General features: G+C 43.4%; 1 protein-coding gene across 3 annotated transcripts in view; it reads left to right on the forward strand.

Annotated features, from left to right (window-relative positions):
- The window catches only part of LOC124805010, a 1,149,888-nt gene that overhangs the window by 1,060,121 nt on the left and 64,541 nt on the right, over positions 1–25,226 (forward strand). For all 3 annotated transcript variants that reach the window (XM_047265410.1, XM_047265412.1, XM_047265411.1), the window contains one exon: positions 2,378–2,485. In XM_047265410.1, the coding sequence (XP_047121366.1) occupies positions 2,378–2,485 (108 nt within the window). The remainder of the gene's footprint in view (positions 1–2,377; positions 2,486–25,226) is intronic.

Consider the following 25,226-nt stretch of genomic DNA (forward strand, 5'->3'; position numbering starts at 1 on the left):
GGATGTGTGTGATGTCGTTAGGTTAGTTATGTTTAATTAGTTCTAAGTTCTAGGCGACTGATAACCTCAAAAGTTAAGTCGCATAGTTCTCAGAGCCTACGAAGAGGTTGGGCCCTGGAGTCCTAAGTTACTGTTGGTGAGCTTCGTTTGCAACAATTTTCTTAGGTTAGTGGTGAAAGCCCAAGTGACCTTTCTTTACTGCCAGAACTCAAACTCGGTAGCGGTTCCTATGAAGAGGTGGTGGTCGGGACCTTGAAAAGCAATTGAAACTAGGTAGTTGAAAGTCGGATCACGTAACCAATAGGAGTGTAGCATTCTAGGGGGTGGGGGTGGGGGGGTGCTTAGTCATGAATGAACGCCGCACTAATAGTCGGCAAATATGGAACTTCTCGTTTAATCATTGAATATTGAAATTTTAAGTTGAATTATTGAATATGATTAAAATTGAAATGGAATTAAGTACTTAGTTAACTGATAGGTTAGATGCGCGATTTGGGCGTTGCTTTAGTTAGCATATTTACAGAAGACTATGTACGCTGCGAGCATATAGGTGCGGGCTTGATGCTGTGGGGTCAAACGGCGACGTACAGTTTCGCTGCCGCAGCAGGCAGGACCACAGCGCGCTTTTAGCGCGGGCCCGTCCGCCGGCTGCGGCGGCGGGACAGTCCCACGTGCTCGCTAGCTGTCAGACGACGTGGCAGCTGTCAACAGCCCCAACGTGCTCGCGAAATGTCGGGCGGCGTGGCGCGTTCGGGATGTCAGAGCAATATTGAAAAACGGTACTCGCGTGATAAGCTGGCGTCACGACAGCATCCTCTGTGTACCAAGCCACGTGGTGGATACACTGGGTGCAGCCATCTTGCATAACGGTACTTGTGTCATGATCTGACGTCACAGTGCGCTCTCTGGTTGCGACGATATGAACTAAGCCAGTCCAGACCCCGTGGCGAACAGACATGCTTGAAACTGGTTAAATAATATAGACAAGTCCTTTTTTCCCTCCATTTTTCTAGGTGTGACACATTATCATGTTGGAATTTGAAAATCGCGCAATTTTTCAATGCGAGTGGGGCGTGGCAGTTTCCTGCCAAAATTCAGTTCCCCTCAAAATCCGCCATCTTGAATGACTTCATCCCCCCCCCCCCCATCTTGGATGACGTCATCGAAAACATCTTGTATAACGGTACTTTGGAATTATGCCCCTGTTGTCCCAACACTTATGTAACAGCTTCCAAGGTCAACAAAATTTTTTTTCAGTTTTTTATACAATTATAGTGACAAGAAAATATAGAATGCTTTCGCAATCTACTCCTTAAGTAATGTAGTCTTACGTAAAAGTGTAACACAAAAGTCAACTCTTAAAGTTATAATTATGTGTATGTGCTGAGGCAGCAGAGATCTCTGGGCGCAAATTACCCACACTATAGGTTCACTCACTATTTGAGAAATGAGAGAACTTAGCAATTTCCAACAAACTTAATTTCAAACCATTTCGAATGCGTTTCTTTCTGATAGTTTCACGAAGTAATGAAAGGAAAAAGGTTTACCGCTTACTATATTTTCGATGCTGATTCAAAAAACATCTGAATCAGTCATTACATTCTAATTTATTACTATTTTACCAGTAATTCTATTCGCAACACGTTTAGCAAACAGTATCTGCAAATAGCACTGATCGTACTGCAAAAGTCGACGAGATATGACGTCATAAACATCGCGCTGGATGAAAAATTAGTTTTCTCATGACACAGTGCAAATTATATAGTGTTTGATAATGAGAACACGTTGCAACTCCCAGGATTCTTTAGGCACCATTTTTGATTTTGACGTTTTTATTAATCATCCCTCAATGAATTATGTGAAAAACAACATAATTAGGGTTTTCCGTAAGACCATGAAGACTTCATAGGCATTACGTCAGATATTTAACGTGTTAACTCATTCGTCAAGTAGTTGGACTTAAAAACTGAGATCAACTTTTTAAATACGGCGGAGTCGAGTCATTATTGATCTATCGCTACCATGGGTACAACATAGCAACTGATGCGAAAGATCGACTCCACGGCCTATATGTCTACATTTCTATCAGACAAATTTGCAAGAATCCAGTTACACAGTTTCCTGATTTAGCCAACAAAGGTGACGTGGCACTTTAGTATTTCGTCACTTGAGTCTTGCAGCATTCATAAATATATCAATCCTGTGCTCCGGATTCCCATACCCTATTAACGTCTAATATGATTGTGTTTTATAATGTTTTAGTCTAAGGTGGCTTACAAAAGTGCTCGTAGACAACCCACGTCGTGTTTAGAAAGTCGTTCTAATTGTGAAACTGGAGTGTGAGAGTAACGATGATGTTTTCGCATGCCTGTGGCAGGAGAACGCGGGCCTGGTGGTGCCGTGGATCACCGGCTTCATCACCTTCATGGCGCTCGAGGCCATGGCCATGGTCTACTCGAACGTCCTCAGGGACCACGTGAACAAGGTAAGCTCAGCACTGCCGCTACTTCACAATTCCTTGAACTCACAGCTTGATGGTTTTTGCTAATACCATAAAAAAGTAGGCTTCGTAGTTGTATTTTATTAGGTGAATTGCCTCAGAATCGGCCCACGAGGTGCGATAGCATGAATATGTTATTCCTCAACACCTCAGAAATCATTATAATTTTAGACAAGTATACACAAGAAAGATATAGTCGCCACCGCAGCAGCAGGAAACGATCCTTTCGTCCCATGTATGATCAGATTTTGATTGAAATTTTTCTTTTCTCTTTCAGTACTTTGCCGATCATAGTAAAGTTATTCCATTTACACGTTTCAATTGCAAACCACTCGCCACTAACGCAAATATCCACAACAGGAAAACTTGGTACCGTGTCTATAAAACCTGAGCTATAGGGCGATGAAAGAAATTTATTTGGTCGAACGAGATTTGTTCCTCACTAACTTCTGATCGAGTTTACGTCCCAAGAGCGAAACATAACGGCTTGCGATGATGATCTGGGCAGCAATATAGTGATTATCCGTTGGCACCAATGTTCCTCTGACAGGTCGCATTACGGCCATTTTGGCTGATCAGGCCCAACCCATGTTAGGGTGTTTGCTCTCATCCTTCAGAACTGGTTTTGTGAGCACGAGCATCAACTGTCGCATCTCCCCTGGCCACCTCTGTCACTGCCTTTGTGGTCTACTTTCAAGGGAAGGGTGCGTGATTTCTACCCACCCCCATTACCGGTACTTCAACTTACGGTTATTTTGCTGGAAGAATGGTACAAATTCCATTTAAAGCCATACAGAATGTCTATTTATTCGTTACGGGGCGGGTTGAAGCTGTTCTGAATGCCAAAGAGCTTCCTACACCGTATTAGCTATGGTACATCTACATCTACATTTATACTCCGCAAGCCGGAGGGCACTTTACGCCCCACTGTCATTACCTCCCTTTCCTGTTCCACTCGCGTACGGTTTGCGGGAAGAACGACTGCCGGAAAGCCTCCGTGCCCGCTCGAATCTCTCTAAGTTTACATTCGTGATCTCCTCGGGAGATATAAGTAGGGGGGAATCAATATATTCGATACCTCATCCAGAAACGCACCCTCTCGAAACCTGAACAGCAAGCTACACCGTGATGCACAGCGCCTCCCTTGATGAGTCTGCCACTTGAGTTTGCTAAACACCTCCGTAACGCTATCAAGCTTACCAAATAACCCTGTGACGAAACGCGCCGCTCTTCTTTGGATCTTCTCTATATCCTCTGTCAACCCGACCTGGTACGGATCCCACACTGATGAGCAATACTCAAGTATAGGCCGAACGAGTGTTTTGTCAGCCACCTCCTTTGTTGATATACTACATTTTTAAGGACTCTCCCAATGAATCTCAACCTGGCACCCACCTTACCAACAATTAATTTTATATGATCATTGCACTACAAATCGTTCCGTACGCATGCTCCCAGATATTTTACAGAAGTAACTGCTACCAGTGTTTGTTCTCTTATCATATAATCATACAATGAGGGATGCTTCTTTCTATGTATTTGCAATACATTACATTTGTCTATGTTACCGGTCAGTTACCACTCCCTGCTCAAAGTGCCTATACGCTGCAGATCTTCCTGCATTTCGCTGCAATTTTCTAATGGTGCAACTTCTCTCTATACTACAGCATCATCCGCGAAAAGGCGCATGGAACTTCCGACACTGTCTGCTAGGTAACTGGTAACGTTTTGGGTTGCGGGTGTTCCCGTATTTTTGCCCGTCGATGTAATTCATGATTTGAGGATGTCCGATGCCGCCCGCAAGCGGTATTTTCGTTTTAAATTAGTGTCATTGTATCTGAAAATACATTATTATTGAGTTTCAATCACTGTACTCTCAGTTTCTACTAAAACATGGTTCAAAAATTGGATGTGTTTGGGGAGTTGGCAAGTGTGGCTTAAACCTACAACAAAAACAGGATAGAGCATCCCTGCGAATATATGCCCTACAGTAATGAAACATTACACAAAGCACTGCTGAGGCGTCACAGGTGTTTTTCGAAGTGTCTGCAACGATCACCTACACATGCGTGACAATGCGTTAATGTTGACTGGCAAAGGTACTCCATGATACCGAGTTTCTCTAAAGCTTCTGCTTAGTCGATACTCAGACGTGTCTTCCTGAAGGTGATGTCGCTATCTGGATTAACGGGCGCTATACTATTCACACTTCCACTATCCTGTCACGTAACAGGAAGGCATACACTCTACAGCAATGGCTATAACATGGCTGGATATAAAATGGGTTAGCTTGGATTGCAGAATGGTACGTTAGTCTATGATATTTTGACTGTACGGCAGTGTCACGCGCTGGAAGTGGCTCGCGAATGATGGCACGTCACGCTGTCGCCAACTCTGGATAGATATTGTCAGTGGGTGAGAGGTCTGGAAATTGTGCTGGCCAGGGCAACAGTGTAACACCTTCTTTATGGATGCGAGTCGGGGCAGTCGAGATATCATCTGATCTTGTCCACGAGTTCCAACTAAATATGTTTCTTCTGTCCAGTGATCCAAGAATGTATTTACATATTTTTATTGCACTTACGTGTCACCAAAGCTTTTTAGTACAACAGGTAATTAATTTTCGTCCCTAATGACCATCTCAAGTTCTCCAAAATGCAGAGACAACTTACCGTATATAATGTACCAAAATTACAAACGAAATTCATCAGAAACCGATTTGAGTATAAACAAAACAGTAACATTTCTGACAAGATACATTCCTCATGTGTATCACCGATATTGAAATAAAATTAATTGCGATGAAAACGTCAGATGTAATCAGTACTTACTGCACCATTTTAGCTGCCTATAGCAGTAATTATACGTGTAATTGAGCCTTATAGATAGTGCTGTAATAGTAATAGCACAGGAAACACAGGTAAAACATAACGATTATTATTACTTATTTATTTCATTTAACTATACTTACGTATTATGACGCATGCTTGTGTGTCTTGGCGTAGAAATCTCTTAAACAAAAATGTAAGCGACAGTATGCACAATGGATAAATGATGCGATTGCACTCTTGGGTGTTGAGCAACTTGTATTTTCCGTATTGTAGACAATACTGTCACGAGCATCAAAAACACTACATTCACCTGGAAAATGTACCTTTGCATCATGGTTGATGATAGCGTTAGGACTGTGAAGTTCAGTATCAGTGCTGTCAAGTACAACTCGCCCATAAAAAGGTGTGGGAACGTTTTTTCACTGGGGAAAACTTCATGCATCCAAAGCCTGAACAAGGGACGTTGTGCCTGGACGAATGGTTGTTACCTATACGTGTTTATCTCGAATTAGGAACAGATCGTCTTGATGGAGTGAAAATGAATAAAATCCCAGACAACAGCACTGGAATAACACAGTTATCCCACCATTGTTCAACAATATGCTGGTCTACTCTGATTTTGAAGCCGTTATGTATACGTTCGAAGGTCGGATTATTTCCTTTTTCACAAGAGGACCAAATGTACCAATTGCTTCACGGAAGACAACGAGTAGAGGAGAAAGAAATCAACCATCCATGGAAATAATTGGCTGAATTGTATACGAATGTGATGTTTCAGACCTGACTGCACCCCGAGAACCGTGTCTCGTTCATCCATGCTACATTGTGTGCGCTCTCTGTGAATTTCATAATTAAATCCAGAAAGGTCGATATCTAGAATTTCAGGTGCTGAATGATTACGAACAATGGTGTCCGTGAATTACAATACCAGATTCGACCACGTAATTGTCTCTCTCTTTTTGCGCTCAAGCATGTTAGTACATTACAAACTGCGTAACTTTACGACTCACAATCTAGTGAATTGTCTTAAAATTCTATAGTCAGGTAGATCTTGCTTTCAAATAGTCAGTCCAAGCGCTCTAGATTTGGGCATGCCCACCGCCTTATATGAGTATAACTCACAGCCAAGCATTAGTCCTTACCTTTTGAAACAGAGACCAAAATTACTCGGATGTAACCTTGAGTTTCTCACGTTTTGTTCCTTGTTGTTCATAGTATCTCTAATAACGACGAAGATAATTCTTGTCCGTTCTGAAGTGATGCATAATTGTTTTCAACGGCCAGCCTTTGTTTTTTGCTTCAGTTACCCTCTTGACATATTCGAAAATACATCATGAGTAAAAGGCTCATACATATTTTCGGCATTAGTAATGTCCTCGTAAGGCATTTGCACCAGTTCTATATTCTCCAGGATTTCAGTCATAGTGGCATCTTTAAGTTTCTTGATCAAACCGAAGATAGTGTTTGCAGTGAGTCTTTGCTCTTCATGCAATTCACGTGATGAAGACGGTAATTCAATGTGGTGTACAACCTCTAACACCCTGTTTTTTTTTTAATTCTCACTCTGCACGATATAAACACAAATAAAAATTGTCCATAACAGTTCACAATACCACTCACAGACAATTACTACCGAGTCAGAACATACTTCTCTTCTATTAAAAAGGCACTATGATGCCCCGCTCAAGGATTACCTGCAGCCGACGTTCTGGTACGAAGCAGTTAAAATGAGCAGCTAACATATGCGTTACTGACATATAGTGGATGGGTTACGCCTACGAACAAAACATGCGTTCAGCGCCCAAGAGACATTTGGCGAATGTACTGTATGAGTAGCCTACATACAGTGTGGTAATCATATCGAGTCAACATAGTATAAAAATTATTCGGTCGCAATAATGAGCCTTCGTCGTATACATATGAAATTTGACACTCCTGGAAAGCCGCGCACGGTAGCACGCTGCATGTGGAATTCGGGGAGGCTCACCGTCCCCGGATACAATCCACCTGACGGATTAATGCCGACATCTGGTGTGCCGGCCATTCTCTATGTGGCTTTTAGGCCGTTTCCCACATCCGACTAGGTTAATACCGAGCTGGTACCCACGTATCCCCTAAGAAAACGTTCGGACACTTTCACATAGGATAACACTAAAGGCAGACAGCTGTGGTACACAAATTCTCTCCACAGACGGGGGTGTGTTGGATGGCGTGGTTGGCGGAAAGAGGTGATGACAGGAAGGGCATCCGGCCACCCTGTACTGCCAACGTCGTCAAATCGGAAAAGTAGCATGGTGAACCCACGAAGATACGGGACAAAGGCCAAGATGAAGAAGCATAAGAAGAAGTGTTTATATAAAATTAGTACCACACGCATAGTAGAAATAAATATGTTGTCTACAGAGTGTTCGGAAATTCCCGTAACAAATTTCTAAGACTTATAGAGGGGAGTGAATACATAGTATTTTGATCAGGAACACGTGTCCGAAAACGTCTCGTTTCCGTTCTACGACGGTTTCATTGCAGATATGTAACACATTCATATTTGTTAAGAGAGAATACTGAGAGCTGCTTGTCCTGGTATGCATTAGGGTAGACAGGATGACCTGTACTAGGTCGGACGTCTGTCTTGCTGCCAGATGTATTCAGTGCAAGTGCATGTGCATCTCCGATACAATAAACGTGGTTAGGTACGTGTTTTCGCAAAAAACATACATGCTGCTAGCGTACGGCGAAGCTAGAGGGAGCGATAGAGCTGCTAGTAGGTTGTATCACGCCATCGAAAAAATCTTTTGCCTTAGTTACGCAGCGGCTCCGAGAAACACCCACCTTCACCGTGAGGAGGCAGGACTGTAGTGCTGCACGGCGACGTCCCACGCCCATGTTTGAAGAAGATACGTTGCATGGCGTTGACGAGACGCCGGCAACGTGTTTTCGAATAATTTCGTGTGCAATGGGTGTTAGTCACAGTACCGTCTGGGACGTTCTGTATGAGCAACAGTTACATCCGTACCACTTACAAAGGGTACACCGTATGGGTCTCACAGGTTTTCTACGACTCCTTGTCTACTGTACTTGGTTCTTGCACCGCTGCATCGACACACCCCTGTTTCCACGTCGACTTTTGTTCAGAGTTGAATGTAAGTTCACTAGGAACTGTGTTCTGAAATCGTGAAACTGCCACGTTGTGGCAGACGAAAACCATCGAGCCACGCATGTTCAGGGATTTCAGCACCGGTTAGGTAGTAACGTGATGGCAGGTATTCTGGACGGTAATGTGGTCTGACCATACCTCCTTCCACACAAGCTAACTGGTGCTTGATCTTCCTACAAAACATATTGGACTCGTTCTTGGAAGCTGTGCCACTGAATGTCCGTCAGGAAATGTGGTTTTAACAAGATAATGCACCACCTCACTTTCCATGTGCAGTTTGGAGACATCTCAACAGACGATATGATGAAAGATGGAGGGACCGCGGTGGTCCAACCGCCGTGGCCGGATTTAACTCGTATGGCCTACTTCTTGTGAGGCAGTAGACGAGGTTTAAGTTACAAAACTCGTATAGCGACACAGGAAGATCTGCTAACACAAGTTCTGGTAGCTGCAATAGTAATTGAAGAGACAAAATGGTTCAAATGGCTCTGAGCACTATGGGACTTAACATCTATGGTCAACAGTCCCCTAGAACTTAGAACTACTTAAACCTAACTAACCTAAGGACATCACACAACACCCAGCCATCACGAGGCAGAGAAAATCCCTGACCCCGCCGGGAATCGAACCCGGGAACCCGGGCGTGGGAATCGAGAACGCTACCGCACGACCACGAGATGCGGGCAATTTAAGAGACAAAGGGGGGGGGGGGGTTGGAGGGAGAGTACCAGAAAGTACTTCGTAGGTACAATGTCTGTAACAACGTTGATGGTCACCACATGGAGCCGCTGTTGTAATGCATCAGTACTGTTCTGTACGTACTGAACGTAGACACGTAATGTTTAGGTGTTCATACAAACCAATGTGCTTCAATGATAAATTGATGTTTCCTTATGTTCTCTTCCGAATTGTTGGCTACTAAATATACTACATCGCGGCTAATTCAGTTCCTCAAGCAGAATTGGATGTTCAAACATCTGCAATAAAAGCATGTATAAAGGAAACGGTACGTTTCCGGACATGGGTTCCTATTCAAAATATGCACCCTCTTACTTGTGAGTGGAATTTCCGAAAACCATGTACATTGATGAGTCAAAACATTATGATCACCTGCTCAATAGCGTATTGGTCCGTGTTTGGAACGAAATATATCACTAATTCTTCGTATCTGGGATCCGACAGTTAATTCTTATAAGTAACGGGCAGCTGAATTGCGTATGCGGTCAAGGTCCCAAGAGCAACTCAGGTGGGTTCTACAGGATTTACATCAGACGACTTTGGTCGCCTAGACATCAACGTGAGTTCGCTATAATGCTCCTCGAACCAGTGTAGCACGGTTATGGCTCCGAAACAAGGACAATTATACTTCTGAAATATGATATCGCCGTCAGGAAGACATCAAGCATGAAGAGATACAGGGGCTTCGCAACTGTTATCATGTCATCGATATGTACAAATGATCACATGAAATCACAGGAGAATATCTCCCATAGCTTAATACTGCTCCCACCAGCCTATATCCGTGGCGCGCTTCACTTTCGAGCCACCGTTTACCTCGATGACGACGTTTGTGGAGACGACCACCGACGTAGTGTAGCAAAAATCTGATTCACCAGAAGAGCCGACACGTTTCCATTGATTGACGGTGGAGTACCAATGGTCGCGTACCTACTCCGATCGTAATTGACGATGCAGGTGGGTCAACATGTCTGCTGTGGAGCTCCATGTTCAACAATGTACGGTGAAAGATGTGCCCCGAGACGCTTGTGCGTGCACCAGCATTGTGCTCTTTCGGTAGAGATGACACAGATGACAATCTATCATACTTCATAGAGCAGACAAGCTTCCGAACCCCACATTCTGTGAAGGGTCGTTGATTACCAATCGTTTAGCGCCTAGTGGTAGTTTCACTGTCCTTCCACTTCTTTCCCTAGATGCTCACTACAGTAGCACATGGACATTCGACCAGCTTAGACGTTTTCGAATTACTCGTTCAGAGGCTCTGTGTAATAATAATCTGCCCTTTGTCAAAGTCGCTTACCCCAATTGATTTCCCCATTCCCACTGATACCTTCACTAGGCTGATCCCCCCTCCGTGTCTGCTCCGCTTACATACACCCTGGAAATTGAAATAAGAACACCGTGAATTCATTGTCCCAGGAAGGGGAAACTTTATTGACACATTCCTGGGGTCAGATACATCACATGATCACACTGACAGAACCACAGGCACATAGACACAGGCAACAGAGCATGCACAATGTCGGCTCTAGTGCAGTGTATATCCACCTTTCACAGCAATGCAGGCTGCTATTCTCCCATGGAGACGATCGTAGAGATGCTGGATGTAGTCCTGTGGAACGGCTTGCCATGCCATTTCCACCTGGTGCCTCAGTTGGACCAGCGTTCGTGCTGGACGTGCAGACCGCGTGAGACGACGCTTCATCCAGTCCCAAACATGCTCAATGGGGGACAGATCCAGAGATCTTGCTGGCCAGGGTAGTTGACTTACACCTTCTAGAGCACGTTGGGTGGCACGGGATACATGCGGACGTGCATTGTCCTGTTGGAACAGCAAGTTCCCTTGCCGGTCTAGGAATGGTAGAACGATGGGTTCGATGACGGTTTGGATGTACCGTGCACTACTCAGTGTCCCCTCGACGATCACCAGTGGTGTACGGCCAGTGTAGGAGATCGCTCCGCACACCATGATGCCGGGTGTTGGCCCTGTGTGCCTCGGTCGTATGCAGTCCTGATTGTGGCGCTCACCTGCACGGCGCCAAACACGCATACGACCATCATTGGCACCAAGGCAGAAGCGACTCTCATCGCTGAAGACGACACGTCTCCATTCGTCCCTCCATTCACACCTGTCACGACACCACTGGAGGCGGGCTGCACGATGTTGGGGCGTGAGCGGAAGACGGCCTAACGGTGTGCGGGACCGTAGCCCAGCTTCATGGAGACGGTTGCGAATGGTCCTCGCCGATACCCCAGGAGCAACAGTGTCCCTAATTTGCTGGGAAGTGGCGGTGCGGTCCCCTACGGCACTGCGTAGGATCCTACGGTCTTGGCGTGCATCCGTGCGTCGCTGCGGTCCGGTCCCAGGTCGACGGGCACGTGCACCTTCCGCCGACCACTGGCGACAACATCGATGTACTGTGGAGACCTCACGCCCCACGTGTTGAGCAATTCGGCGGTACGTCCACCCGGCCTCCCGCATGCCCACTATACGCCCTCGCTCAAAGTCCGTCAACTGCACATACGGTTCACGTCCACGCTGTCGCGGCATGCTACCAGTGTTAAAGACTGCGATGGAGCCCCGTATGCCACGGCAAACTGGCTGACACTGACGGCAGCGGTGCACAAATGCTGCGCAGCTAGCGCCATTCGAAGGCCAACACCGCGGTTCCTGGTGTGTCCGCTGTGCCGTGCGTGTGATCATTGCTTGTACAGCCCTCTCGCAGTGTCCGGAGCAAGTATGGTGGGTCTGACACACCGGTGTCAATGTGTTCTTTTTTCCATTTCCAGGAGTGTACTTTTGTTACCCCTCCACGTGCCCGCAAAGCCACCCTGCATCATCCAGCGTCGCGATGGGGAGTGACCATAACGTTTTGGCTTATCAGTGTATATGAGGAAACAGTTTCCCGCTATGAAGCGACGACTGATGTGCCTGCAGTAAGGCACGCTGTGTATTGCTATAGCATAGCAGTTTGCCTTTTGCCTTAACTGTTTATTTAATAAAGGAATGGAAAAATTTTCTCAGTGGGGGTTACTGAAACTTCATATAAGTGCACTCGTTAGAGTGTCAGTACACTGCAAAGATAAGGGACGCTCTATTTAATTTCATTAATATAAGGGGATTTCAAAAAGAAACAAGCCAGAGGCATAATTACAGAAACCAGTACCAGTATGTTAGGAGTATTGACCCTGGCTATTGCGGCACTTGTCCCACCGTCACACTAGGTGGTGAATGTCTGTCTCATAAAATTCCCAGGGCTGCGATGTTAACCAGTTCCGCACCTACAGCTGGTTGTCGTCGTCCGAGGTGAATCGTTTTCACCTCAGAGACTTCTTAAGGGGACAAAAAATTGCGTAATCAGAGGTCTGGACTGTATGGAGGGTGGCCGAGAACCTGTAACACTGCGCTAATGCACACGATACTCTTTAGAGCCTGTACTATGGTAAGTTGACGGGCTTCACCTTAAGAGAAAGGATTTTTGTATAGATTTTGACCGCGTGTACCTGAATGGAGGCAAATCAGACTTACACCCACTCAGTAATAATAATGATACGTCAAGCAATTCCGGAGTGCAACCACACGTTAGGACGGGCAAGAAACAACACAGCAGATGCTACCAAATTGTTAATAATACGGTCGCCAGCCTAATTAGGCATTAACTGAGTTTCTTCCCTGTACAAGTTGACGTACGTTCATAGAAAACAACACGTAATAACACTGCATAATATGGTAAATTTTAGAACCAGAAAATCTACTGAACTAATAATTTCACTTTCTGTACTAACAGGGACAAGCCATAAATACACAACAAAACACTATAATGTTTACTACAAACTTCGTACTGTCTATTGGTCTGATTAAAATCGGGCATAGGTTACCCTAGAAATAGCACTTTCGAAACACACATACAATGTCAATTTTGAAAAAGGTAAAACACTAATAAATTTTGGTTTTATATTGACTTTAACTTTGCTGGTCAAATCAGTTCAGTACACTACAGAATTCAAATGAATAGAAAAGAAAAGGGGGGGGGGGCTGAAACTGTTAAGATCACTGTATTGAACATTTTGATTATTGAAATCATTAAGTACTCAAGATTTCCAATATATGAGTTACTACTCTTTTTGTCTTATTTCCTGCTCATTTAACTACCATTATTTCTGCCTCAAAATAATTAAATTTCATTACTAATTCAATTTCAAAATTATCTTCCAACTTTGTCAGACCTTTGTTATTTACCTATATATTCATTAACAACAAAGTTCTTTAAACATCATTCTAACATAGCTAGGCCTGCAGGTAATTATTATTAACATAAACTTTAATTCTTCATTTCGGGACACTCGGATTGCACAACATGTGGAAAGGACCCTGCCTAGGTTAGTTGTGAGGATAATTCAATGATAGGGCAGTTCTGGTAAAATTTAAGTTGTTATTGAACAGTATGGAACAAAAATAACACTGGTCCACACGAATACAGTACTAAAAGTTTCAATCTGTTCGTATCGCTGCGGCGGTCGACAGGCGGCGAGATGGCGAGGCACAGAGCACACATACAATCACAGCAATGGCTCTTGATGTATCGGCACTTTGCTTGTTCTTAGCGTCGCAATACTTTTCCGTTTAGTGCCTATGGAATATTGCCATGCTGTATAGGCGTCGGGACGGCACATCCGAGGCTCAATGAAACTACGTCTTCCAAGAGAGCCTCTTTGATCCAGAACGTGTGGCTCAGACCAATGTCCAACTCCGACTACTACTGCTGGCCCGTTATGCCGTGCAGCGCCCGTGTGCATTTTCCCGCGCTCGCCTGCCATCCAGCTTTTACCGCTCCCCTACAGACAGGGTATTCACCAGAGGTTTTGCATTCTACGTATCCCAATACATTGCCTACGTATGGACCAGACGCACAATTACAACTTTAACAACTTACAACAGATTCAACGTTTCTTACATTTCTATTTGGTTACAATATTGTTTGACATTTGACATAAACATTAATATTCACATCGAAATTTGTTTACAGTTTTCTTAACACAATGACATGAAAAGAAAAGAAATGAAATCAGAATATCGATTACACTAATTTATCGAAAATCAGAAGAAAAAAATTATATGTACAATGGTACAGCGTTGTTGTTGTTACACATGCCCCTGTTTCCAGTAAATTTCACTAAGTGCAAATTTGATGGGAACACTAAATTTTATATTTATACAATGGTTCTGGATCTTTGTGTGAATGTCCCATCAAAAATTTTATACCACAAACTTCCTTTCACTCACATTATTTAGGTCTATACTTTTTAGCAAATCAAGAACATTTACCTATCATTTGCTTAAGTGCCTTTGGCACAGTCCAACCCCTATCACAACATTATTTAAATAGCAAATTACTTATCATTATTAAATTTCTCAGAGAAATAAAAAATCAAAATCTGGAACACAAACACTTAGCTACAAAAGCAAATACAAATACCTATATACACTATAACACAATTTGTTGCTGCTTGCATTGAATGGCAGTCCATTTCCTTACTTTCTAATAAACACACAATAATATTTAGAAAATTTACTACACATATTTGCTGCCTATTATTCAGGTTTGGGCAGTCCATTTCGCACTTTTTTTCACATCTCCTGCATCACACTTACAATTCTCCTTTAACTATTTATCTGCCCTCTTTGATTTTTGGATTTTTGGCATTATGACTCATATACTGCCCACTTTGGTTTTCGCCAGTCCCATCTTTTATCTGGCTTACAGCATTTGCTTTTTTTTCTTTTCAACCCTTTTCTCCATACCTCTTTACATTTATAGTACATTTGGTAATCTGAAACTCACACATGTACATTAGCACACTGATATAGGTATACATATATTTACAAAGATTTGTTACATTTGGAATAAAATAGTTTCAGCAAAGGAAACAACACATTTACTGCAAATTGCTCTCTGTGTGTACTTAGGTCACTCACTCCTAGGAACATACAGTTTCAGGTCCACAACATTTCTTACACCTAAAGGTCTTTTGGATTTTGGGTAGATCAAGTAGTAAGCATTATCGTGTGGAATGTTCTGTATTATATACGGTCCATTATAAATATATTTAAATTTGGAAATTTCATGGTTCAGTTCACTTGATTTTTTGTGGGTTTTTAAAAGAACATAATCCCCACATTTAAATTTTGAAACTTTCAGATTTTTATTATGTCTTTTAGATCTAGATTCAGCTTTTTGCTTTGCCCTTTTTCTCACTAATTCTTTCTTTTGATTCAACCCCAAGCCTGTACAAGGCGGAAACTCTAGTTTTTCCTCAATTAAACTTTTACTTCTGCTGCCTAACAAAATTTCTTCCGGTGGGAACCCTGTAGATTCATGATGTAAGGTGTTCATGACATTCTCAAAGTCCGATATAAATCCGCCCCAGACTCTAAATCATGCCCCTTCCTGCTTTTTCCACAACGCGCCTTGGTCGACTGTGACATTGTCCCAAGATACGTTCCTGACCTGTGGATCATTTATATCTGGTGGCTTTCTCGGTTTCTGGAGTTCAAAGTCTTTGCTCACTTGAACTCTTTGCAAAATAAACACTGAGTCGTCAGGTGGCTCTTTCTTTCTGCGTTCAGTCTCAACATCTGGGTTTTGTTTTGAAACTTCGTCATCAGTAGGTACAATACCGCAATTAGCTCTATTCCCATTATTTTCACTAGTACCGAAATACTCGTCATCTGAACTATCGTCCGAATCCGACCATTCTGGATCGTTTTCAGGTTCTAACATAAAAGCTTTTCTGAGACAGGCACTAAGTTCTTCCTCTGCATTTTCATCAGGCTTTGATTTTAACTCAGTATCTTCTTTTGACAAAACGGCCTCATTATCGGCTTTACTCACATCCACTGTTACTTCATATTTAGTGTAATCCTCGTGGACTTCAATTACTTTTAGGTAATTACCTGCCCCTTCCCCTACGGTGCCTTTCGGTAGCAGCGTGTACTGTTGGCGGATCGTTAACAGAAGTTACTTCCTCGTCAATGCTTAGGATTTCATCCTTCAATTCCTTCCTATCTTTAATCATTGTCCTATCGGCAGCGCGCGTACTTTGCGCGGCGCTATTTACTCTCTCCTCTTCAAATTTGGGCCACGTCACCTTATCGACGTCCCTACTATTTCCTTTTCCACTAATTAACCTCCTCGCCTCATACACCTTCTTAAAATGCTCCCACTCACATTGCTTGAGGCCCTTGTACAGATCGTCGATCTGCACACGCCAATTACTTACTTCCGCTAATTCATTCTCGCCTTTTACTTTATTGCTAACACTGCTAACCGCACCTCTCTGTGTATCCACTGTTTCCGCTACTATTTCCTTCGCCACGGAATTATCACTCGTAATGTATTCACCAGTTCTTACGGCTAGGTTCGTACCTAATGCTGCCGCGTTGCTAGCGGCTTCTCTCTGAGCATCTGTTCTGCTGGGCTGGGCCGTTGCCCTCTGATGCTCCACTCGCCTGTTAACATGTAGCACTCTGCGCAGCGAAGATGACTCATCCGCGCTTGCACCTGACGCTTGTTTCGCAACAACACGTTGCGTCGTTCCACTCCTGTCTCTAACCTGTCTCATAACTTTACTGTCTGTCCGGTAACTTTTCTTAAATCGGGGCCGGTATGTACTGTCCGCTTCCGTTTGGCCCGCAACGTTCACGGAAATCAGTTTCCGCGTCGTTATTATTTTGCGCGGTGTACCCTCTACCGCGACCTGAATGACTCCCTCTTCCTCTTCCTCTGCCTCTACCTCTTTGTATCACGTTGGCGCGAAACCCATCGCCGTCATTACCCTCGTCATTATTGCGATTATTTCTGTTACTAAAATTTTGATAACTGGCACGACTTTCGCGCCAATGGTCTTCGTCTTAGACCCTTTCGAGAAATGCTTGGAAGCTGCGATGATTGCTTCCCACATATCTCTTTGAATCTTCTGGAAGCTTTTTATATAGCTCCCAGATGACTTCTGAATCAGATCTTCTTCCTCTTAAATGCGTCAACTTCCGGTACCAATATTCGCAGAAATCTTTCAAAGAATTCCTGCCCCTGTTATCATGAAGTTTGGCCATGATAAACTCGCGCCACAAATGATCCTGTTTTTGTTCGGATCAATATTCTTCCGTAAACTTTTGTTTAAATTCTTCGAACGTCATTTGTTCGGTATTCAAGTTAATTCCCCAGCGCTTAGCGTCACCTGCTAAGGCGCTAATTACTACGTTTATCTTTTCCTGACCTGACAAGTGCTCAGGAAACATTCTCTCGCAATTTTTGATGAAATCTAACGGATGCCATCCGTTATGTTTCTTGGCGGGATCGAAGCACTCCTCACCTGCCAACAGCTTCGTAAGTGGCGTGCCATTACAGACAACACCAAGCCTATCTTTAAATTTACTCTCGAGATCGAAAATTTTGCCTTGAATTTTCGAAGTATTTTGTTTACACTTTTGTACACATCCGGTAACTTTTTCATCTAAATCTCTTTCAGTGTCTGAAACTGCCTTTTTCAACTGTGAGATTCCGTGTTGACATTCGTTTACGATCTCAGTTTTAAGACCGAAAACTTTTTCGTCTACTTTTGTTTCAACCAGAGGCTCTACTTTCTCTTGGATGCTGAGAATTTCAACATCAAACCTACTGTTAATGTTGTCAATTTCCCCTTGCATAGTATCCATATTTTTATTAATTGTCTCAATTTCAAACTTCATAGTATTTACCACAGAACTTAAATTACCCACTTTTTGTTCTACCTGTTCTATTTGTTTACTGATTTTAATTCCTTGTTCTTCGACCTGTGCTTTAAGCTGACCAACTTGTGTTTTAAACTGATCATTCTGTGTTTTGAGCTGATGGCTCTGTGTTTTAAGCTGCTCGTCAACGTGTGTTTTAAGCTGACTAACCTGACTATTAACTTGTTTTTGAAGCTGATCATTCTACGTTTTGAGTTCATCAACATGTGTTTTAAGCTGATCATTCTGTCCTGCAATTTTTTGGGTCAATTGTTCAAATAAATCGTTCATGCTTAAAATTTTCACACTGCCTTGTTCTACGAAATCGGTGTGTTCCGATCCTACATTAAAATTTTCTTTCTTTATCTGTGGTGAATCAAACATATCAGTGGATTCGTTGACGTACCCACTATCATCTACAAAGTCATCCTCTACTTCTTGTTTTATCCCTTGCTGTGTTCGAGGCAATCTCGACATTTCAATCTGTTCGTTAACGTGTTCGTGATATTGTATGTACGCCAATTGTCTTCCGCTAACGCCATCTGTTATCTGGCCGCGTACACTCCTGTCATTCCCAGCCGCATTTTCCATTACGCTCGGCACATCTACCGTGTCTACGTTCCTGTCCACACTGAATGCAAATTACACCTCTCCACCGTACTTGACGTTCACTGCTATTTACTTTACTGAATAATATTACAATTCGTGCCACTCAACATCCACTGTTCGGTATTCACATTAATTTGTGACCTACAACAACTGGATGTCCCGTCACCGGGAGCCACTTGTAAACACTACGCTAATGCACACGATACTCTTTAGAGCCTGTACTATGGTAAGTTGACGGGCTTCACCTTAAGAGAAAGGATTTTTGTATAGATTTTGACCGCGTGTACCTGAATGGAGGCAAATCAGACTTACACCCACTCAGTAATAATAATGATACGTCAAGCAATTCCGGAGTGCAACCACACGTTAGGACGGGCAAGAAAGAACACAGCAGATGCTACCAAATTGTTAATAATACGATCGCCACCCTAATTAGGCATTAACTGAGTTTCTTCCCTGTACAAGTTGACGTACGTTCATAGAAAACAACACGTAATAACACTGCATAATATGGTAAATTTTAGAACCAGAAAATCTACTGAACTAATAATTTCACTTTCTGTACTAACATGGACAAGCCATAAATACACAACAAAACACTATAATGTTTACTACAAACTTCGTACTGTCTATTGATCTGATTAAAATAGGGCATAGGTTACCCTAGAAATAGCACTTTCGAAACACACATACAACGTCAATTTTGAAAAAGGTAAAACACTGATAAATTTTGGTTTTATATTGACTTTAACTTTGCTGGTCAAATCAGTTCAGTACACTACAGAATTCAAGTGAATAGAAAAGAAAAGGGGGGGGGGGGCCTGAAACTGTTAAGATCACTGTATTGAACATTTTGATTATTGAAATCATTAAGTACTCAAGATTTCCAATATATGAGTTACTACTCTTTTTGTCTTATTTCCTGCTCATTTAACTACCATTATTTCTGCCTCAAAATAATTAAACTTCATTACTAATTCAATTTCAAAATTATCTTCCAACTTTGTCAGACCTTTGTTATTTACCTATATATTCATTAACAACAAAGTTCTTTAAACATCATTCTAACATAGCTAGGCCTGCAGGTAATTATTATTAACATAAACTTTAATTCTTCATTTCGGGACACTCGGATTGCACAACATGTGGAAAGGACCCTGCCTAGGTTAGTTGTGAGGATAATTCAATGATAGGGCAGTTCTGGTAAAATTTAAGTTGTTATTGAATAGTATGGAACAAAAATAACACTGGTCCACACGAATACAGTACTAAAAGTTTCAACCTGTTCGTATCGCTGCGGCGGTCGGCAGGCGGTGAGATGGCGAGGCACAGAGCACACATACAATCACAGCAATGGCTCTTGATGTATCGACACTTTGCTTCTTCTTAGCGTCGCAATACTTTTCCGTTTAGTGCCTATGGAATATTGCCATGCTCTATAGGCGTCGGGACGGCACATCCGAGGCTCAATGAAACTACATCTTCCAAGAGAGCCTCTTTGATCCAGAACGTGTGGCTCAGACCAATGCCCAACTCCGACTGCTACTGCTGAGCCCTTTATGCCGTGCAGCGCCCGTGTGCATTTTCCCGTGCTCGCCTGCCATCCAATTTTTAACGCTCCCCTACAGACAGGGTATTCACCAGAGGTTTTGCATTCTACATATCCCAATACATTGCCTATGCATGGACCAGACGCACAATTACAACTTTAACAACTTACAACAGATTCAACGTTTCTTACATTTCAATTCGGTTACAATATTGTTTGACATTTGACATAAACATTAATATTCACACCGAAATTTGTTTACAGTTTTCTTAACACAATGACATGAAAAGAAAAGAAATGAAATCAGAATATCGATTACACTAATTTATCGAAAATCAGAAGAAAAAAATTATATGTACAATAGTACAGCGTTGTTGTTCTTACAAACCTTCAATTTGAATTTCTGCAAGATTGTCGTGACTGTGTTGACCGTATGAGGTTTTGCATTGTCGTGGTGCAGAATGACCCCACCGGTGAGATTGGCTGGTCGTTTTGATTTGATCGCTTGACGAAGGGTGGTCAAGGTTTGCGAGTAATTCTGGGAATTCACAGTTGTCCCGTGCTGCAAGAAGAGGATCAGAAGGGAGCCATCTCGGTCGAAGAAGAACGTCAACATAAGTTTTATTGTGTGGATGGCCTTCGCTTTTTCTGATGGTGGTGACCCTGGATGCTTCTACTGTAGACTTGGTCGTTTTGATTCAGGTTCGAACTGATGACACCATAACGTCATCTCCAACCACCACTCGTGCCAGAAACAAATTCCCTTCCTGACCATGGCGCTGCGGATGAGGAAGACAGTGGGCCATTAGACATGCTTCGTGGTGTGGTTGAAGACTGTGGGGCACTCATTGGGCACACACTTTGCGCGTGTTCCTTCATGATGGTGTGAACACGTCCGCTTTCAGAAAACGAACAACACCTCTTTGCTCTTCTTTTGACGCCTCTGTGTCACTGTTTGCAACGCGACTGGCAGCGTCCAACGATTGATGCATGCTGTTGCTAGCTCTGTATAGTCACGTGACGTGCATGTGTGCCCTCTAACGACGGGCTGTGAACTAACACGCTCTGGTCGGAACCACACCTCGTTACACACACCATGACATTACCTTCCTGTCACTGGTTTGCGCATTCCAGACTCTGGCTTGTTTCTTTTTGAACACCCCTTATAAGTATGTTACAAAACAAATGGGTCCACAGTCGGCTTACGTTTGTCTGAAAGTGAGCGTCGACGTTCTGGATGTGGCCATTTTGAAGAACATTGTGACGCAGTTTTCGTTGGAGCACTCCACGGTCTGGCCTCTGACCACGACCCGATGCTCCGGCACCTTACCGACAACGCTCTGTCTTTAGCTGTCCGTTCATCCTTGACCCTCACGAATTGGGACAAATTTCCCGGGATAGTTAACAACACTACTGGACAACATCTCTACCTAATAACGCCTGCCAATGTGGTTAGTGCTATTGATTACCACAAAACAAAAATCCAAAAGGTGAAGATGGCCTCTACTTCCGTTGTCCCAAGGACTTTAACCCCACTCGATGACTTGCCTCCCTTCGTGTGCAAACTCAAAATCCATAAGAACCGCTGCTGCAGGCGGTGGAAGCAATTTCGTGATCCTCGGAATAAGCATCGCATGAAGCTTCTTCAAAGTGAATTTTACCACCTGCTCGCCGACTGGAAAACAGAACAGTGAGAGTACAAGATGTCCGCCTTTCTCCTACAACATAAATCCGAATCGGCTTTTGTCCGAGCCCTGCGGTGCTCTGCAGTGAAGACCAAGCATCCCATCCACACAGTGGATGGCTTAACTTTTGATGCCCTCCGTGTTGTAGGAACTCTGGCCGATGTGTTTGAGGCCCAGAACCGATTGCTCATCCAGGACCTCACACCTGATGAACTCCAAAATGAACGCGATTTTCTAGCGGCCCTTGCCGCTTTAAGACAGAGACCACTCTGACTACCCCTCACCTTACGTCCCCAGCGGAAATCCAATGGATCCTCCGGTGGAAGAGTGGGCAGTCGGCTTTAGGTTTGGATGGCATCTTAAATAAACACCTCCGCCGACGCCCACGTAAGCCGTTGGTCTTATTTAGCAGCATCCTTACCCGCTGTCTCACAACTGGCCTTCTTCCCCCACAGTGAAAGCAAGGAAAAATGATTGCCATCCACAAGCCCTCGAAGGATCCGACAGTCCCTACTAGCAACAGGCCCATTAGCCTTCTGAATACAATGGCCAAAGTTCTAGAATCATTGGTCCTCCACCGCATTTCCCAGTCTGGCGGCGGCTGGGATAATCCATCCGGAACAGTTTGGATTCGCTTCCCACCTGTCGGCTGAACTTCAAATCCTTAGAGTCACAGGACATGTCAGCAACTGCTTTAACTCCACCATGTCGACGCCAGTGATTTACCTGGACCTGCAAAACACGTATGACAAGATCTGGCAGGACAATTTTGTGTGTAAAACGCTGACATAGACGACCGTCCCCGACATCTATGTGAAAATCATAGATTTCTTGGTTATTCAGCAAGGTCAACACTCCAGCTTACGTCACATGTCGATGGGTACCCCTCAGGGCTCTATGCTGTCTCCCATCCATTTTAACATTTATGTTAATGATATTCTCACACCGATGATATGGAGCTCTGTAACACTGCCTGAAACACAGACCAGCTCATTGCTCGCCTGCAGAGGCAGGTGGACGCGACAGTGACCTGGTGTCGTTCCAACATGATTACCCTCAATGCCGCGAAAGCTACAGCAGTCCACTAAACGGCGCCCCATCTTCCGCCACACCATCGCTATTGCAGGTGTCCAGGCCCCATGGTCCTCTGATACCAAATACCTAGGTGTCCAGATGGATAAAAAACTGCTCTTCCATCGCCATACAAAACATGTAACCCAAAATGGATTCAAGCTGATAAAAGCGTTGTACCCAATGTTCACCAGCAGAGAACTGAACCTCGACACCCAGCTGCAGCTGTAATGGATGGTTGTCCACCCCTTCCTCACCTATGACTCCACTGCGTGGGCTACCATTAATGCCTCCCAGATGCAGACCTTCCAGCGTCTGCAGAATAAGGTGCTTCGGTGGCGTCCGCATGCACCTCCCCTCAAGAGAGTAACTACCCTCCAGAAGGAAACGTACATGGGCTCTCTCAAGACGTCCATGCGAGAGAAAGTAAGGCGTCTCTATGCCAAAGCAGAAGCCATACGTGACAGAGTCGCTAGCTTACAAATCACTGGTACAACGCCTCCCCGGCACTGGCACCGACACCCTGTTCGTCTCACCGTCCTTGAGGACTCCGATTCTGACCATGGCTAACGATAGCACTATTACGGCCACTAATGAAGCGTTAATGTTGACTCGATCACTTGATGGGTATCGACCGTCGTAAACCACCACTGTTGATACGTAATGTAGTTCGAAGTTAGTTAACATTCGCCTGCTACCTGAACTTCCACAATCGGAGGGTGGTATGGGACTTCAAGTCCTTCCACCACAGCTTCAACGTGCACTCCAGTTATGTCTTTGGAATGACATCATTGTCGAACGGATCAGTTTTACTATCCACCAAGACTGTAACCGTGATCCACAGGTGAAGCTGTATTTCAACCTCCCACCAAAAACATTATCTTTGTTGTTATTTGCAGTATTTCTTCTTCGATGCTGGAATGATAGAAATACGAACGCTGCGTCTTCTGCATGGGGAGAAATCGTATTGATCGTTCGGCTGGGCTCGATACGGGCTCATTTCTGTTCATCCTCTGTGTCAGTTACGTGTCATTTCGTTATAATCAGGAGTCATAGCCAGCACATATTCCAAATGATACAAGAATATTTATTGAGCAAAGTAAAATCTCCAGGGAAGACAGTAAAATATCGTTTTGTTTAATTGTTACCTAGTCTTGCATAAAAAAGACTAATTTTAACCTTTAAACACACCTCATCCAGTTTTGTACTGTCAGAACTGCCTCACCTCCATTTAATGCAGCGTACAAACAAAACATAGGTTTCTAATTAGATAAATATGTGTATTCATGAAAGCTTAGGTTCAACTACTTGTATCTTCATAACTGGGACATCTAAATCAGTCATTTGAAATATTTTGAATATTTTCTGACAATGACGTCTTGTGGTGCTCATTTGTGAGTTCACTTCTGCCTTGGAAAAACCATAATGATTGCAGCGCAAAAATTCATAGGCAGGATTCACACACAAATACATTGTGGCATCTGTTTAAGCAATTTATAATAGTAACTACAACCTTGATGTAGATCTAGTCGCAGATAAAATTTGCTTGCGACAAATATTTGAGATTCAAACTAATGGAGATATTCACAAGTGCAACACCAGTAAGAAAAGTGATCTGCACTCCCGAACAGTGAAAGCTTTCTGCCTTCTGCTATAATATTAAGATATTTCTCTTCCTAGACGTCAGCAAGATATCATCCGGGTTTCTTAATCTCGAAGTGGGCACAACGGCGATAGACAGTAATTGTGGACGGTAAGCTACCTCGGCTACAGTAGGTATCTTTGTTTTAGTTATGGGTTTCGGAATGTACTAACGAAAGGGGTGTCACAGTATAAGACACTAGATTCGGGATGATGGCGGCTCAATCAGCGTCAGGTCATCAAGTTTAAACTTTTCCACTGTTTCCATGAATCGCTTAAGATAAATGGCGAGGTTCTCTCTGTAGAATCTATTTTTTAAATCATGAGTTCGAAGTCACGTTTATTGATGACAGTAAACAGTACAGTCACAAACTGCAGTTAATCTTTGACAATATCCATGGCCATAAACCCAATGGAATCACCTTCAACGCCCTCTGCTCTACGTTTGCTACTTGAAAGGAGATTTAAGATCTGATCAGAATAGCAATAACACTTGCCAAAATCTTTATTAGCTATCTCACCAATGATAAGTTCTATAAGCCATCACGTCACGAGAATCAAAGCTCTCTAACCCAACAGCAGCACCTGATGCTGCCGTGCGTTAGGATCAGCTCTTACAACGGTAACCGTTAACCAACCGTCACCATTGCTGAAGACATCTTTATCAACAGTACT

Source organism: Schistocerca piceifrons, chromosome 7, assembly GCF_021461385.2.
Source record: "Schistocerca piceifrons isolate TAMUIC-IGC-003096 chromosome 7, iqSchPice1.1, whole genome shotgun sequence".
Classification (NCBI taxonomy): Eukaryota; Metazoa; Arthropoda; class Insecta; order Orthoptera; family Acrididae; genus Schistocerca; species Schistocerca piceifrons.